Source organism: Arachis hypogaea, chromosome 9 (assembly GCF_003086295.3).
Source record: "Arachis hypogaea cultivar Tifrunner chromosome 9, arahy.Tifrunner.gnm2.J5K5, whole genome shotgun sequence".
Lineage (NCBI taxonomy): Eukaryota > Viridiplantae > Streptophyta > Magnoliopsida > Fabales > Fabaceae > Arachis > Arachis hypogaea.
Genome location: NC_092044.1, coordinates 3758700 through 3776541, shown reverse-complemented (window position 1 = coordinate 3776541; position 17842 = coordinate 3758700). Strand labels below are relative to the sequence as shown.

General features: G+C 26.2%; 2 protein-coding genes across 2 annotated transcripts; both read left to right on the top strand.

Annotated features, from left to right (window-relative positions):
- The first annotated feature begins 3995 nt into the window (after nucleotides 1–3995).
- Nucleotides 3996–6179, top strand: LOC140175260 (receptor-like protein kinase At3g21340). The gene is made up of 3 exons (XM_072202300.1): nucleotides 3996–4347; nucleotides 4465–4652; nucleotides 5701–6179. Exons 2-3 carry the CDS (start codon nucleotides 4483–4485, stop codon nucleotides 6086–6088), a joined length of 558 nt encoding a protein of 185 aa, XP_072058401.1. The 5' UTR covers nucleotides 3996–4347; nucleotides 4465–4482; the 3' UTR covers nucleotides 6089–6179.
- Nucleotides 6180–7426: 1247 nt separating this feature from the next.
- Nucleotides 7427–15864, top strand: LOC112712806 (receptor-like protein kinase At3g21340). The gene is made up of 13 exons (XM_072202294.1): nucleotides 7427–7623; nucleotides 7789–8344; nucleotides 8601–9109; nucleotides 9742–9877; nucleotides 10025–10096; nucleotides 10200–10271; nucleotides 10654–10734; nucleotides 10835–10977; nucleotides 11408–11649; nucleotides 12456–12582; nucleotides 13471–13533; nucleotides 13636–13825; nucleotides 15250–15864. Exons 1-13 carry the CDS (start codon nucleotides 7500–7502, stop codon nucleotides 15578–15580), a joined length of 2646 nt encoding a protein of 881 aa, XP_072058395.1. The 5' UTR covers nucleotides 7427–7499; the 3' UTR covers nucleotides 15581–15864.
- Nucleotides 15865–17842: the final 1978 nt, after the last annotated feature.

The window sequence follows — 17842 nt, the reverse complement described above, 5'->3', positions numbered from 1 at the left end:
AGGATGGCGAGGTGAGGGGAGAAGCAGTGACGGCCGGGAGAAGGAACGACGCCGTGGAGAGTGACGACGAGGGTGACAGAGAGACAAGGTTGGCTGAGGGGGGTATCGGCGGTGACTGGTGACTTCGGCGGTGACTGATGAGGCCGATTGATGAACTCAGAGTCTCAGCCACTCACTCAACTCTCAAGACTCAAGAGATACTACATTACTGCCATTAGGGAGATCAGAGATATGAGGCAATGGGGGAAGGGGGGATAGCCTAGGGTTTCATTTCAATGAAAAAGGAGGAGATATTAGAACGACGTCGTTTTAGCATACAAATAAAAAAAAATTTGTACCACCCGGACCGGATCAAATAACCCGTTTGAGTCGCCGGTTTTCATTAAAACCCGACCGGATAAACCGAATTTTTTCGGATCAATTATATTTCCGGTTCAACGTGTGGTTCGACCTGGTTAAGTAACCGAGTGACTGGATTTCGGTTGAACCGACCGGATTGAGTCGGGTCTGATAACTATGATATCAAGTATTTTGATAACGAATTCTGTCAATATTAGTGGATAATCAAGATAATAATAATCATGATTTTAAAATACATTAATTTTACATATTATTAGGAAAGTAAAAAAATGTAAGATATAATTATTTATATATTTCTATTAAATATAAATAGTTTAAGTTTTTAAAATAAATAATTTATAATACAGTAGTAGAGAGTTTTTATGCCAAAAAAATCTACAGTTCAATTTTAGAGATCAAAACATAATTAAAAAAAAATCAACACAAAATAATCAGAGGGAAATATCCTATATCTGTAATCATTCATGTGCTTCAAATTTAAAAGAATCCTATATGAGAAAATGCGTTAGATATAAATTATTGTACCTAACAGCTAGCTTAACTTGTTGAAATAATTCATTTTTATGATAAAGAAAATTGATACTAAAAAAACACTAAAAATGGAAAATAAATTTCATATATAGCTTCGTTTCGTAGCAATTTGATTATTGGCAATAGCTACCATCACACATAGTCATCTTCTAACTTGTGTCTTTGGAACTTAGGAGTAGGTTCTTATATAAAAAAATATATATAAATTTAATATTTCAGATCGATTTGCTGGCTTTTAAAATTACATATAATATTTCATTATATGTGCAGTAATTTGACAGGAAACAACCTTTCGGGTTTAATTCCTAAGGCTCTCCGAAAGAAGGTTGCAGATGCAAGTTTGCAATTAAGGTTCGTTTTCATATTTTCTGAATCTCTGGTTCAACATTTTCCCAATGCTGCTATACATGGCGATGGACTATACATGCATGTAAATATCAATAATATAAACAAATATATTAATTTGTCACGAAACCTATAGTTATATTATTTGAGATATAATTATTTATATGTTTCTGTTTATTAAATTAAAATTTAAAAAAATGTAATTTTATACTATAATATTAAAATTTGTATAACATAAAAGTCTAAAGTTCTATTGTTATTTTTAAAAGAAGAAAAAATAGTATAAGATAAATAAAAAAATATTTATAAAAATTCAATTTAAATTTTTAAAAAAATAATTTCATAATTTTTTTATTTTTAGAATTTACTAATTAAATATGAAATTCTAAATTTTTCAAACATAGAATTCGTATAATGAAATGAAATTACTCGTCCCAAAAACTTAAGCCAATAAAAAGAAATAATAATATAAATAATTATATCTCTAAGAAAAATATTATAATCACTTGTTTGTGGCTAATCAGTGTTGGTGGTAATCCTAATCTCTGCGTAAAGGATTCATGCAACAATAAGAAGTTTGTTACACCACTCATGGCATCTCTTGCAGCAGCTTTAATTTTAATCCTTTTGATCCCTGGATTTTGGATATTCCAAAGAAGACGAAAAGAAAAAGGTACTCCTCCATTGTATATATCCTCTTTAATTTCCATTCTAATATAAGGTAAAGGATGATTGCTCTTTGAACAAAACTATAATCATCAATTAACTACAATCTCACACACACATACTGAAATTATTAAAAATTTAATAATAATATGCATACAATGACAAAACAAAAATACAGAAAAAATAAAGTATTTAACAAATCAATTATTTTAAATATATATTAAAATCAATTATCAAAAATACTAATTAATTATTAATATAAAATATATGCTGAAATATAAAATATATATTAAAAATTAATTAAATAATATATATATTTATACATAAATATATAGTAATTAATTTTAGTGTATATATATTTTTAGTTAATAAATAAATTAAAAATATTATTTACATACAAAAATTTATCACTATATATTTATGTATAAATACATATATAATTTAACTAATATTAATAGCTGATATTAGTACACTTAACATGACTGTAAATAAATAATAAGTTGTATAAGTTAGAATGAATTTTTTGTTTTTTGTTGAACATTTTTACGTATATATTTCCATGCATGATTAATTTTGATTCTAATTTTTTTTATAACAATAGAAGCACATATTATTAAAGAGGGAGCATCGTTGAAATTAAAACAAGCAGCATTCACTTACAATGAGATTGTCTCTATCACTGATAACTTCAAAACAATGATTGGAGAAGGAGGATTTGGAAAAGTTTATTTTGGCATTTTACCGGATCACACTCAAGTTGCTATCAAGTTGCTTTCTCCGTCATCACGGCAAGGTTATACGGAGTTTCAATCAGAGGTTAGATCGATCATAAATTTGTCGATTTTAGTTATCTATTTTATATAATAAATCTAACACCATTTGTTTAATTTTTTAAAAAAAATATTATCTAAATTTATTGATGTCAAAAATTGGCAATATTATAAATATTAAAATAAACGAGATATCTTTTTATTGAAAAAAAATCTTTTCATATCATTGTTGATAATGATAATATTAAGATCGTTAAATTAATAGACGATTCCATCGTCGATTTTAATATTTTTAGTAAACTTGACTGTTCATTTTTTGTATCGATAATTATATTATTTCTTATAGTGATTGGCATGCATGAATAATTAATCTGATCTCCCAATGCATACTCTCATCAAGTTTTTTAGGGGCTAAATTTCAAATGCAGGTACATCTTCATAGCCTTATTCGTCATAGGAACTTAGTCTCTCTCGTTGGGTATTGTGATGAAGGAGAGAATAAAGCATTGATTTATGAATATATGTCCAATGGAAATCTCCGGCAACATTTGTCAAGTATAATAATCTATCTTTTGTCCTTTTATCATAATAAGCATATGCTAGATTTAATACCAATTTACCTATCTAGAAACTCAAGTCAAATTATTTTCATCCATTTATTTTTATGTGATTGTTTGTGCCTAAAATTGAAAATTATAAATTGTAAGATAACAACTTAATTAAATATATCAAATTATTATTTAATAATTTTTAATTATTAATTAAAAAAAACTCCATGTATGTGAGTCTGTGAGTCTAATAATCTCCATCTAATACAAATTATTATTTTTAAAAAATTCTTCAATTCTTAAAATTAGTAAAAAGAAAGCTTGAAAAATATTATTGGTATAAATATATAGTACTATTCAAGATTTTAAAATAAATATGTACTATTAGGGAGCCAATAGTCTAAGTGTATAATATATATAATGGACTAAATCTTTGGCTCAATATGAATAAAATGAACATCACTACCAAAGATTGAACTCTTAACTTTTCGGATTTAAAACTCTAATACCATGTCATCAAAGATCAAACCACTCATCTCAAAAGTTTAAGCTGATAGAAAAATGTAACACTAATGGTTATATCTCTAATACTGAATCAAACATTCCTAAAATCTATTATACACATTATACAAATATTTTATTGGCTCCCTATACTTTTTCTTAACAATATGCAGTTTCATTGTTAATAATAATAATAATAATAATAATAATAATAATAATAATAACAATAATAATAATAATGACAAGCACTAATGATGTTCTCTTATATATATAGAATGGATGGCGTATTAAAGCAGTGTCTTGATAAGGAACAAAAACACAAAGCAACACACAAGACATAATATTAGCATGTCTATATTTCTTTTGAAAATATTTAGTACCAAAAAAATATTAATAAAAAATAACTAAAATTTATTTTATTTAATTTTTATTAATTGTTGTTACAATAATTAATAAATATTAGATAAGATAAATTCTGATTATTTTTTATCTCCTTAACATAACAATTTTTTTATGTCATTAACAAAAATAAAATTAGCATGCTATTCTTGAATTGTGTGCAGGGCAAAACCCATATGTATTGAATTGGAATGAGAGACTCAACATAGCAATTGATGCAGTGAATGGTATTCAACCGGATCCAATTTATTTCTGTTTTGTCGCAATTTGTGTTTCTTTCTGCTCTTGTCATTTTTATATATATATATATAACAAATCATATTTTGTTATGGATTCGGTATCAGGACTAAATTATTTGCATAATGGTTGCAATCCATCAATCGTACATAGATTTGAAGACTTCAAATATATTGCTAGATGAGTGGAAGCATGCCAAGATAGCTGATTTTGGTATAAGTAGAGCTTTTCGTAATGATATTGATTCTCACATATCAACCTGTCCTGCTGGTACCCCAGGTTATATTGATCCAGAGTAAGCAACTGCACAAGCAAATAAATTAAAATTAGATTTGCAAATACCTTTTAATTAGTTGAACATTCGCGGTTTGTGTGAAAATGTTTATACTTTTGGAAGAGTTTTAAGAGTAACGAAAACAACGGTGTTCCAGTTGTTTTAACCGTTAATCTAAATTATAAAAAATATATATAATATATATTAATTGAAATCAACGGTTAAAACAACTATTTTCAGTACATTTGAAAATTTTTCTATACTTTTATCTTGTTAAAATATAATTATTGCTACATGAATATAGTAAATCAGCAATTAAATCACATATATAAAATACATACTGAGATACAAAATACACATTAAAATAACACACATATTTATAAAAATAATGTCCAGTTTGATCTTTTGAAATTTCTAATGCTTATCAAAATAGTCTTGATTTTCAGAAAAAATCAAATTAATCCTAAAAATATAAATCCTAATAGTTAACCTTTTTTTTTAATAAAGATAGGGAGACTCAACCCACAACAATATGAAAAAATTATGCTATTTGAACTATCTCATTGGTGTAAACAACAGTTAACTTAAACAGAAAGGAGATTCACAATTTATAAATTTAGATACTAGTTTGGTTATTTTTGAAAATAAAAGACTGCCTTGATGAATGTTAAAAATTTGTGAAAAAGACAAATAGGTCCTTGACCTTTTGTTCTGTGGGCATTTTTGTCTCTAACCATTGAAAAATACTTTTAAATCCCTCCGCCCAAATGCCTCCGTCAGGGACTGATCTGTCCAAATGTCTCCGCCAGAGACTGATCCGTCCAAATTTTAAGAAGGTCAAGGACTTAAAAGTATTTTTTTTAATGGTCAGGGACGAAAATATATGCAGGACAAAAAGTTAGGGACCTGTTTGTCCTTTTTTCTAAAAATTTTAAAGATCAAATCGAATATTACCTTTATATTTATATCCAGATACATAAAGATTAATTTGATACCTGTTTTTCATATGCACTTAATATTTTTTATATCTAAATAAGTTATATATTGTTTTGTTACTATATATGAACAGGTTTCAAAGGGTTGGATGTTTGAATAAGAAAAGCGATATTTACAGCACTGGCATCATTCTGCTTGAGTTGATAAGCGGGAGACCTGCAATATCAAGAGAAGCCAAAGGAGAAGCCATTCACATACTTGAATGGGTTAGGCCCATATTTGAAAGTGGTGATGATGATGACATTCAAAACATTGTTGATTCAAGGTTGTTGCAAGGAGAATTCAACGTTGATTCCGCAAGAAAAGTTGTACAGATTGCAGTGTCTTGCGCTTCACCAACTGCAGCTGAAAGACCAGACATAAATCAAGTCCTTGTAGAGCTGAAGGAATGCTTATCTTTTGATACGCCTGAGGTGTCCGTACACATTGAAACTGAGTGTTCTTTGATCTCCGGTAGATAGCTAGCATGTAATAGCTAACAATTAATCTGAAAAATTTAAACTGATAAAAAAAATAACGTGAATAAATATAACTCTAATATTTTTCTTTAAATATAAGCTCTTTCTTTGTTTGATTTTTATAGGTTTTATCTTTTTTTTTAATTTATCTTATTCTATTTTTCTTATTTATGGGTTTACCAAAGATTGACCGAACTCTAACTTTTGGTACATGAAACTTTAATACTATATCATAATACCACTCGTTCTAAAAATTTAAATTAATAGAAGAAAATAATATGAATGATTATATTTCTAATCACAATTTTTAAACAACTAGTTCATTCTATTTATTTGGATATTTATGTGTACAAGTGATTTTGATTTTCATAAATTTTGATTTTTTTTTTAGTAATTCAAAACCTCAGAAAAATTCAAATATAAATAGAAAATATTTAAATTCAATATTACATAAGTCATAAAAAACATAAGACGCTATCAAAAGTAAAAAGATTAAAAAAAAAATACAACACAAATTACTCTTTATATGAAGATTAGTTTAATTATTTTCATTTGAATTGTTATCGATGAACAATTATATAAAATAATGTCCAAACACAGCTTAAATAAGTTGCGGCAAAATAATAAAATTACATTTAGACTATTTTAGCTTATGAATTTTAGTATGTCTACGATTATGGTAACTATAATAGTTATCTATTAAAATTAAAGTCACATTTTTTATATTTTAATAATATCTTTTTAAAATGTTGCTAAATAATAAGAAAACTTTAATTTAATTTTAACAATATTTTTTGAAACACTACAACCATCATAGCTACAGTAAAATAAACATATTAAAATGACTAATTTAGTAATTTTGAACATACTAATTTAATTTAGCTTCTTAAAATTTGTTATAAGTCTAAAAAGGCTAATACCTGAAAAAGAATTTTATTTCCGGTAATCATTTCAAAAAGGACTTTAATTTATAGAACTTTAAAGAAGCTCTATAAATTAAATCTGTTGGAGTAGCAGTAGCTTTCACACGCATATTAATGTCTACGGTCTACCGTTAGGTTGACCACGAATGAAATAGAGGGGCAAATAAATTTATGACGAAAGAAACTTACATCTGCAATCTGTATGCTAGTTTCATCGAGATATTTATACTCTAATAGTATGTAGATCACTATTAATTAATGATGATCACGACTGCCACCCACTTCCTTAATTTCTTCGTAGACGACTTGGACTATTTCGTGGTCAACACTCTCCCAAATTCAAAATGGCAATGAACCTTATAACAGATATTTACTCTTATTCTTATATATGAGTAGATATTTTCTTAATTTGTGGCTATATATATATGGCGCCCGGTCTAGTTTAGTTGAAATCGATCACCAACTTCTGGCCGGCCTGACTTGCAAATTCTATGGTTCTTATTGGCGCATTATTGTGCTCAAGCATGGAGAGAGCAATAATACACTGGATTCTGGTTTTCAGCTTATGTGCTTCCTTTATACTCGTTAAAGGAGCAGTAGCTGCTAATGCTCCAGGTCTCGAGACTTTATAATGCTTGAGATCATCATCGTAATAATTAAATAGCATTTTCTTAGTTAATTATGAAGATCAACTAAATTATAAGACTATTTATTCTAAAGATATATATACAGTTGTATATAAATAATTATATCCTAACACATTACGTTCATACTTGGTAGGGTTCATCACGATTGATTGTGGATCGAACAGAGAATACTTGGACAAAGGAACTGGAATTTGGTACGAGAGCGATAAAAAATTTGTAGAAACAGGAGAGAATTGGAAAGTAGCAGGGAGTTCGAATTTAAACGATCCATACTTTGGGAAAGCGTCGAGAACGGCGAGATGCTTTCCCGAAGGAGTGAGAAACTGCTACACTCTGACGAGAGTGCCACAACAACAAAGGTATCTAATTAGGGCGATATTCATATATAACAACTATGATGGCAAAAATCAAAACATGACATTTGATATTCATCTTGGAGTGAATCTGTGGGACACAGTGAGTCTTGATTCTGAGTCTTATTGGTCTTTCACTGAGATTATATACACTCACACCAGTGACTCCATACAAATTTGTCTTGTAAAAACTGGCCAATCCACTCCTTGCATTTCTTCTTTGGAACTACGCCCTTTGAGTAGCTCTGTTTATGCTCTCAACTCGACCACCAATTCACCGCTACTGTTGTATTTACGGACTGACATCGCCTCCCTTGATGCACCTGAGTATGTCAGGTAATCAATGCCTCAAGTGAAGTCGACTTTATGTAAAGTTGATAGTTGAGAACGGTTAGATGATTTGAATGATTTGACTAAATTTTCATCTAACGGCTCTTAACCATCAACTTCATGTGAAGTTGACTGCACATAAATTTTCACCTTAAAAAATTTAAACAGTCATTTATTGGTTGAACCCGTAAACTAATAAACTAGTAATTTGACGAGCTTGAAGTTCTAATGACAACCATGTTGTTTGTGAAAAATTTGTTAGGTACAAAGATGATGTGTATGACCGGATTTGGCGTTATGATCGCGATGTAGATAGTTGGCAAAGCTTGGAATTAGATAACTACTCAACCGCCATTGATATTGGAAGCAATAAATCAGATTCTTATAAAGTACCGTCCAAAGTAATGAGGAGTGTTGCAACATCACAGATTGTTTCTGATGCCTTGGAATTTAGTTATAGCAGTGTGCTTGGAATCGAAGTTGAAAACTCTAGCGGGTATTATACATACTTCCACTTTGCTGAAATTGAGCAACTTGGGGTTGGAAAAAAAAGAATAATTGACATCACCCTTAACTCGCAAAGCATTCTCTCAGAACCGTTGGTTCTTGAATACTTGAAACCAGTCACTGTTAGTTCTGCATATACAGCACATGGTGATATTAATGTTAGCATTAGTGCAACTTCAGGATCAGAAGCTCCCCCAATCCTCAACGCCCTTGAGATCTATCGGTTCGTACCGGAGATTGATTTCCCAACTGACGCAAAAGACGGTATGAAATTACATTGAGTAAATTTTTTTATTTTTTTTATAATGTTAGAAAATCCAAAAAAAGTTTAAATTTATTTTATTTAATATTCATAAATTTTAACAATAACCAATAAATATTAAATAAGATAAATTATTAAATTCTGATTCTTATTTTAACTAATTTTTTTATTATATTTTTTATTTTTTTACATATGTATTTAATTATAATAACAGTATTATTTTAATCATAATATTTAAGTTAAATCTTAATCTTATGTCTAATATTTTAAATATTTTATTTTATTTTATTTTTATTATTTATTTAAACTTTTTTTCTTGTGATTTTTTTTAGATAAGAACAAAAATAAATAAAATCATAATTCCAATACTTACAGGAGTGAAATAATAATAATAATAATAATAATAATAATAATAATAATAATAATAATAATAATAATATTTATTATTATTATTATTTAAAAAAATAATTTTAATTAGAGAACAAAAATAGAATGAAATAATATAAAAATAAGACATTTTGAACATAATCATAAATAAAATCTAACCGAAATAATTTGTCCTAATATTAATATTTTTTACCACCATTGCGTGAATTCTATTTATGTATATATTTATTGTATGTATTGCATTTAGTGTGTGCAATAGAGGACATAAAAAGCGCTTACCAAATTACAAAGTTGAATTGGCAAGGTGATCCATGTCGTCCTACACAGTTTACATGGGAGGGTCTCAATTGTACCTCACACAAAAATGCAAGGATCAAATCTTTGTGAGTTCTAAGCTTATTAGCTTTGAGAAATATACAAGATATATAATGAAAGTTTGTTTAATTTCCATGTATAAATTTATATGTAAATTTAATATTTGCACTTTTTTTTAATTTATTACCAATAAATTGTAAATCACGAGCATGCAGGAACCTCAGGTCAAGCAAATTGAGTGGGCAGATAAATATTTCGTTCTCATATTTTACAGAACTAGAATTTTTGTGAGTATAGAACTAGAATTCTCTTATGTATACAGAAGCAAGTTTTGGGGGAATAAGTTACTTATTTTTCTCACAAATTAAAGTATTACTATATATGTTTCAGGGATTTGTCTGACAATGAGTTGGAAGGACCTGTGCCTGAATTTTTAGCAGAGTTGCCGAAATTAAAAGTTCTGTAAGTTTATAAAAAAAATATATATACAGTAGATAATAAAAATATTAAATAACGTGAACAATGGATATATCAGATATTCAATTCATTTGGTATGCGGATGATTATTCTAATTAAGATTTAGATGAATAATTTGAAAGTGCAGTGTATTTTTATTTTATTGGGTTAATTTTAGAACCTATTGTTCACAAAAGCTATTATCTACCTAAGAAAGTCCTTTATAAAATTTTAAAAAAATAAAAAGTTACATAAATTTTTGGCTTTTTAATCTTTATTATAATTTGATAAATTTCAAAAAATATAAAAATAATTTATATTTAAGAAAAAAAAGATTTATATATGGACCTTATAAGTGAGATTAAATTGTATCTCATTATCTTTGCAGTAATTTAACTAAGAACAAGCTTTCAGGTTTAATTCCTGAGGCTCTATTGAAGAAGGCAGATAATAAGTCTTTGCAATTAAGGTACTTTTTATAATTTATGGGTTACCCTTTCTAAGTTGGTTAGTAATTTATGTATATATGTAATAACTAAAGTCATGGCACCCCTGAAATCCCTTTTCAGTGTGGCTGATAATCCTAATCTATGTAAGAAATATTCATGCAATAAGAAGAACTTTTTTGTACCACTTATTGCATCATTTCCAGCTTTAATTGTCATCCTTTTCATTGTCCTTGGATTTTGGATATCAAAAAGAAGACAGAAAGGTAAGATCAAATCCTCCTTTATAGTAGTTAATAACAAATGATATTGTTGCAATGAAATAATATTCAATTTGCATGTTTATATTTTGATGTGTATTACATATATATGTTTGGAATTATATTTATTTGGATAAAATATATTTTTTGTTTTTAATATTCATCAAAAAATCATATTCAAGTTTGACAATTTTGTTTTCAAAATTATACTTTACATATTTAAAAGGTTTAGTTTTACTTTTTGGTTAAGAAACTTCAAAATAAATAATCCTTGCTAGATTATCTACAATAATTATATTATAAATTTTAGGTTTAATTATTTTATTGATTTTTATAATTTTATCAAATTTTCAATTAAATTTATATATTTTTTTTAATTGAGTTCTTACGTTACATTTTTTTTTCATATTTATATTATGTCATTGTACATTAAAAGGTCCAACTCTACATATTCCCACCAAAGACAAGTTGGATTGTAGAAAAGAAGTATGTTTGGAGTCAAAACAAAAAGCATTCAGTTATAGTGAGATTCTGAATATTACTGATAACTTAAAAACAATAATTGGAGAAGGAGGATTTGGAAAAGTTTATCTTGGCGTTCTACAAGATCACACTCAAGCTGCCGTCAAATTGCTTTCGGTATCTTCCACACAAGGCTTCAAAGAATTCCAATCAGAGGTTAGTTTATTAACTCCTGTTAAAATTGAGCAAAATAACAACAATCCAGGTTTATTTGGTTTATGAGTTTTATAAACATTAATTAAGTTGATATTTTTGTTATGAAAAAACTATCAAAAGTAATCATGAAGTTTACGAATGCTGACAAAAGTATCTATAAATTAAAAAAATTAACGTTGTACCTATAAAAAATAGATTTCGTACGATAAAAATATCTAAATCCTAATTTTTTTTATTGATTTTTTAATAAAATTTTCAAAGTAACCCTACAAAACAAATTAAGTTCAACATTTTTTTGTGTTATGTGAGCTATCAAAACCTACAATTACATTTAGTGTTGGTTTTAATTAATTTATTTGAGTAAAATAATATTTTTTATAAAAAATAAAATATTTTTATTAAATTTTAAATATATTTAAATATATATTTTTTTAAAATATTTTTTATAAATAACCAATACCTTACCTTTTAAATATCTGAAAACACTTTTCAAAAAGTCTTATTAAATATGAAATAACTTTTATTTATTAATTTTTTTAAAATAAAAATAAATAAATACTTTTTTAAAAAAATCAATCCAAACTCACTATTAACTATGCATATAAGTATTTTCTATTAACTAGATTAATAATATAATAGAAGCTAAGGATTAACTTTATTCACGAAGAACTATTGTTTTTAGGATTCAAAGATCCAAAGTAGTTATCACATAAAATTTCAAGAACAAATTATTTGAGTCTTATATATCTTGAAAAAAAAATATTTTCATGAATAATCTCAAAATGTATTTTAATTTTGAAATGCAGGTAGAACTCCATAGGAGTATTCGTCATAGGAACTTGGTGTCCCTCGTTGGCTATTGTGATGAAGGAGAGATTAAAGCATTGATTTATGAATACATGGCAAATGGAAATCTCCATCGACATTTATCAAGTACATACTTCATCCAAGTGGAACAATAATAACCATTTTTTCTTTGTTATAAGATATAACGTGCATATGCATATGCTTTAATTTCATTTTATAATGTTTTCTTGTACATTGTTTGGATAAAATATCAGTTTTAGTCTCTAACATTTTGATTAAATTTTAGTTTTGTTTTTAATATTTAAAACATTATAATTTTTTATCTCAAATATTTTATTTCATTTTATTTTAGTTTTATGATCGAAACTATCTTTTTTTCTAAAAATATTTTTTATATTATTATCTTTTTTTATTATATTATTTTTACTTTCAAATTATTACAACTACTACTATACCAACTAGGACTACAATTTTTGTTGCTACTTAAAAAAAGTTAAATTACACAATTGGTCTTTACACTTTTAGTAAAATTATAAATTAGTCTTTACACTTTAAAAGTTTATAATTGAATCCTTAAAGAGAATTAAAATTTGTAATTTAATTTTCGTCGTTAAAAAAAGTTTGATTTAACAGAATATTCTCAACATATTCTTTATTTTAACAAAATATTCTCAGTATATTTTGAGAATATTCTATTAAATCAACACTTTTTGACTGGTAATAAAGACTAAATTACAAATTTTAATTCTCTTTAGGAACTCAGTTATAAATTTTTAAAGTGTAGAGACTAACTGTATAATTTAACCTTAAAAAAATCATAACAAAAAAAATAATATTTTTAAAAGAAAATTTTTTACTTTGTCAAAAAAATAAAACAAAATAAGATATTTAAGATAAAAATAAAACGCTTTAAACATTAGAAATAAAATTTATACTTAACCTAAATATTAATTAAAAACTACAATAAAACGTTGCCTTACATTTTTATTTAAGTCATTCCTATTCCATGTGCAGAGCAACATCCAAATGTGTTGAAGTGGGATGAGAGACTTAATATTGCAATTGATGTGGCGAATGGTATGTGTTTTTCAACTATATATATATAACATTATTACATTTTTATTAGTTGTCATGGTTCATAATGTTTGTTACACGTGTGAATTTGTTATGAACTTTCAGGACTAGATTATTTGCATAATGGTTGTAAGACAGCTATTGTACATAGAGATTTGAAGACTTCAAACATATTACTAGATAAGTGGAATCATGCCAAGATATCTGATTTTGGTCTTAGTAGAGCTTTTCCTAATGATGATGATTCTCACATATCAACTCGCCCTGCTGGCACACCAGGCTACATTGATCCAGAGTAAGCAATACTTAATAGTTAATACAATAATTAAAGTGATGAAGAAATTAATTAAAAACAAATTCCAATCATTTGCTCACACTTAAATTTCATCAAACTCATGGGAGTTAGATAGTTAATTATGTGACTATATATTTAATCAAGTAATTTAATTAACTCTACTGAATTTTGTCACCATTTAGTTATATGATTTTTATTAAATACCTAGGGTTGGAAGTCAGACAAGTTAGACTAAGTTTAAATTTAGCTTACGAAAATTAAATTTGGCTCACGACTTAACTCATTAACAATCAAACTTATTTCATAAATTCAAGATCGACTCAACGAAAGCTCATGAGTTGGCTCAAATAATAGGAACATAATCTATAATTCTATATCAATAAATTATAACTCATATATATTAAAAAATATTTAAAAAAGATAAATTTTATATATTATCTATCTATCAATTATAAATTTTTTATTTATGTCTTACATCAAAATTATATATAAAAAATGACTATAAAATTTTAAATAATTAAGAATATGAATATATATATATATATATAAAATTATATATTACTATTTTATGTATATATATATATATATTAAATTATTAATACGCATATCCTATACGTATTTATCTATACTTTTAATATTATATATATAATTGAGCGAGCTAGCTCACAAGCTAAGCTAATGAGCTGAATTTATCCAAACTCAAGCTCGATTAATTTAATTTATGAGCTCAATTCCAAGTTCAAACTCGGCTCATCACCTTACGAGTTTAGCTTATCGAGCTATTAATGAGTCGAGTTCAAACTGACTCATGAGCTGACTTGACTCATTTCCAGCCCTACCAATACCTAATTTGTCTAGCTAAGAAGTATTTTATTTAGACAATTGTTCGGTATTTTTTGAATTTAAAAATTAGAGAATAAATTACCTTGTAGTGAATTATGGTTTGATAATGCATAAAATGAGTCTTCTTAAATATTTTATTTGAATATAAAAATATCATATATAATTAATTAAATTAGATTCTAAATAATTAATTTATCGCATTATTTAATTTCTACTTTTATAGAACATAAACATTGATAAATAGTTAAATAATAGAATATGTTTAATACGTGTTCCCAAAGTTTAATTTTTTGTCTAATAAACTTCAACTATAAATTGTATTAATTGTTAAAAATGTGAGAACGAGCACTAGAAAACAAATTTTGTATTGGAATTATATAAAATGTTATATAAAATATGTAATTAATAAAAGATGTAATTATTTTATTTGTTAAAAATATATAAAATAGACCTATTAATGTTATATAATAATACATATATAAGAAAGTGTACAATAACCATGGTTAGATTTATTAATTATATGTATATATGTTAATAGTCACTTAAATTGTTTATAATTGTTTGTTGATATAATTAAATAGGTTTCATAGGGTTGGATACTTGAATAAAAAGAGCGACGTTTATAGCTTGGGAATAATTCTGCTTGAATTGATGACGGGTGAAGCTGCAATAATAGTAAGAGATGATGGTGCCATTCACATACTTGAATGGGTTAGGCCCATAGTTGAAAGAGGTGATGATATTCAAAACATTGTTGATTCAAGGTTGTTGCAACAAGGAGACTTTAATGTTGACTCTTTAAGGAAAGTTTTTGAGATTGCCTTGTGTTGCACAAGAGTTTCAGCTCAAAGACCAGACATAAGTCAAGTCCTTTTAGACCTAAAGGATTTCCTATTTCTTGAAAATGGTTAGCATTGCACCTCACATGTCCATGCAACTTGAAACAGAATTTTCTCTTGTAGGAAGGCCAGGTAATAACAACAAGAGAAAGTATAGGGAGCCAATGAAATATTTGTACAATGTGTACAATAGAAATTTAAAAAGTATTAAAAATATAATCATTAGTGTTATCTTTTTCTATCAGCTAAAGCTTTTGGGACGATGTACTTTATAGTTTAGGGTTTATTATTACTTATATATATTATCTCTAGATGTAAACTTGTACAAGATATTGAATGTATTTTTAAACTTGTTCACGTACTTGAGTATGTTATAACTATAGTTGAAAGAGGAATTACTCAATAGATTTGATATATGTATTTATGTATCTCTATTTAATCGGTTAAGTTTTCAAGAGAGATTATTTTATAAGATAATATTAAAATTTTTATTATTAATTAGAGTTCAATATTTATTATTTTATTTTTTAAATAAAAATAGAATTTTAATAGACAAAAATAAACCTATATGAATTCATGTTTGCTTTAAAAAAAACTTTTATGAAATCGTAAATAATTTTGGAGATTATTGTTGTCTTGCACTTCACCAATTATATTGTAGCTCGGTCAGACATATGCCAAATATTCTTGGATCTAAGGTGGCGTTTGCTTTTAAAAATCGAGATTGAGATTAAAGAATTAGGATTCAGTGTTATATTTGATAATTAGATACCGTAATTAAAATTTCAATTCTAAAATTTAAAATTTTAGTCATTTTAATATCTCTAGAAAATAGGAATACAAGAAACTAAAATTTGTTACCATAGAAACTGAAATTTTAATAATATTATTTTTTAAAAATATTCTTATTTAACTTTTCAAATTTTAAATTTACTCTTTAATCTCTATATTTATCTTAAATTAAACATAATACTAAAACATAATTCAATCCAATATATTTTATACTAAATACAACACAGAAACTTAATCTAGTCTCTATCTTTCAATTTCCATCTCTCAATTTCAGTTTCTTAGTTTTCATCTCCAACGATATAGATATAGATAATTATATATAGGTGCCTTCTATGGTACCTACTATCTTATTGTACCTATGGTGACTACAAAGAAGTTTACCAATTAGTTGTGGACATTTGGTAACTGAAAGCGTATCACTAAAAGTGTTGTTTAAAGAGAATGTGTTACCCTTAATCGTTAACTTGGCTCTGATACCAAATTTTTAATTTGAATTTTTCTTTTAATTTCTTTTTCGAAATTTCTATTTGTATAGGTGCTTTATAAAAAGTATTGACCATAATTTTTCAATCTTGTTTTAGTTTATAATATTCTTTTTTGCATGGATTATTGTATATAAAATCTTTTATCTGTTTGTCTTTTTCTTTAATATAATTTCTCAAATCCTCAATAACTTCTTTTATTTCTTCACTTTCTCCTGTTTCTAAATATCTGTTTAATTTTTCAATTTCATTCTCCATTTTTTCTTTTAACAGCTTTAATTCTTTTAAATCATAATATGGTGTTCCAGACATTTATAAATTTTTTAAGTTTAGCTCCAACTTGTTTATATTTGTTCTTATTTCTATCCTTTTTATTATAAGGTCATTAATTTCGAATTGAAGATTATTTAATTCTCTTTTATATTCCTTTATTTTACTTTTTAATTTTTTCGCACTTTTTCTTTTTATTTTATTTTCTGGTCTTTCAATCTTTGTATACTTCATTAGTTATCTTAGAATTTCTGCAAATTCTATCATCGATTCATCATTATTTTCTAGAGATTCTATTAATTTTTCTAACTCTTCAACTTCTCCTTTCAATTTGTCATAGATTATTTTTAGAGTTTCAAATGCTCTTTGATTTATTTCAGAAAACTGTAAATAATTCAACCGATTTTTTCTTTCAAAGAGCTCTTGTTTCTTGTCTTGATAGGTTACATATATTTTCTCTTTATTTATTGTCATAACTTAGTGTTTAGGGTTTCATTTAATTTTTCGACCTTTTTTGTTAATTCTTTTATTTCAGAATTTTCTTCTTTAATTTTTAACTTAGATAAACTTAAAGGGCTATTAATTTTGGATTCTCTTATTTGAAAATTCGATGAAACTAATTTTCCTGATGGTTCTTTTAGTAAAAGAACTGGGTTTTTAATAGCTTTATATTTTGGTATTTCTATTTTTACAATTTTCTGAAATAATTCATCGACATAAATTCTTTCTCTGTTTTTAAATATTATACTATGATGGCTATTTGTTAAAGCATAATTTATTGCATATGTAAT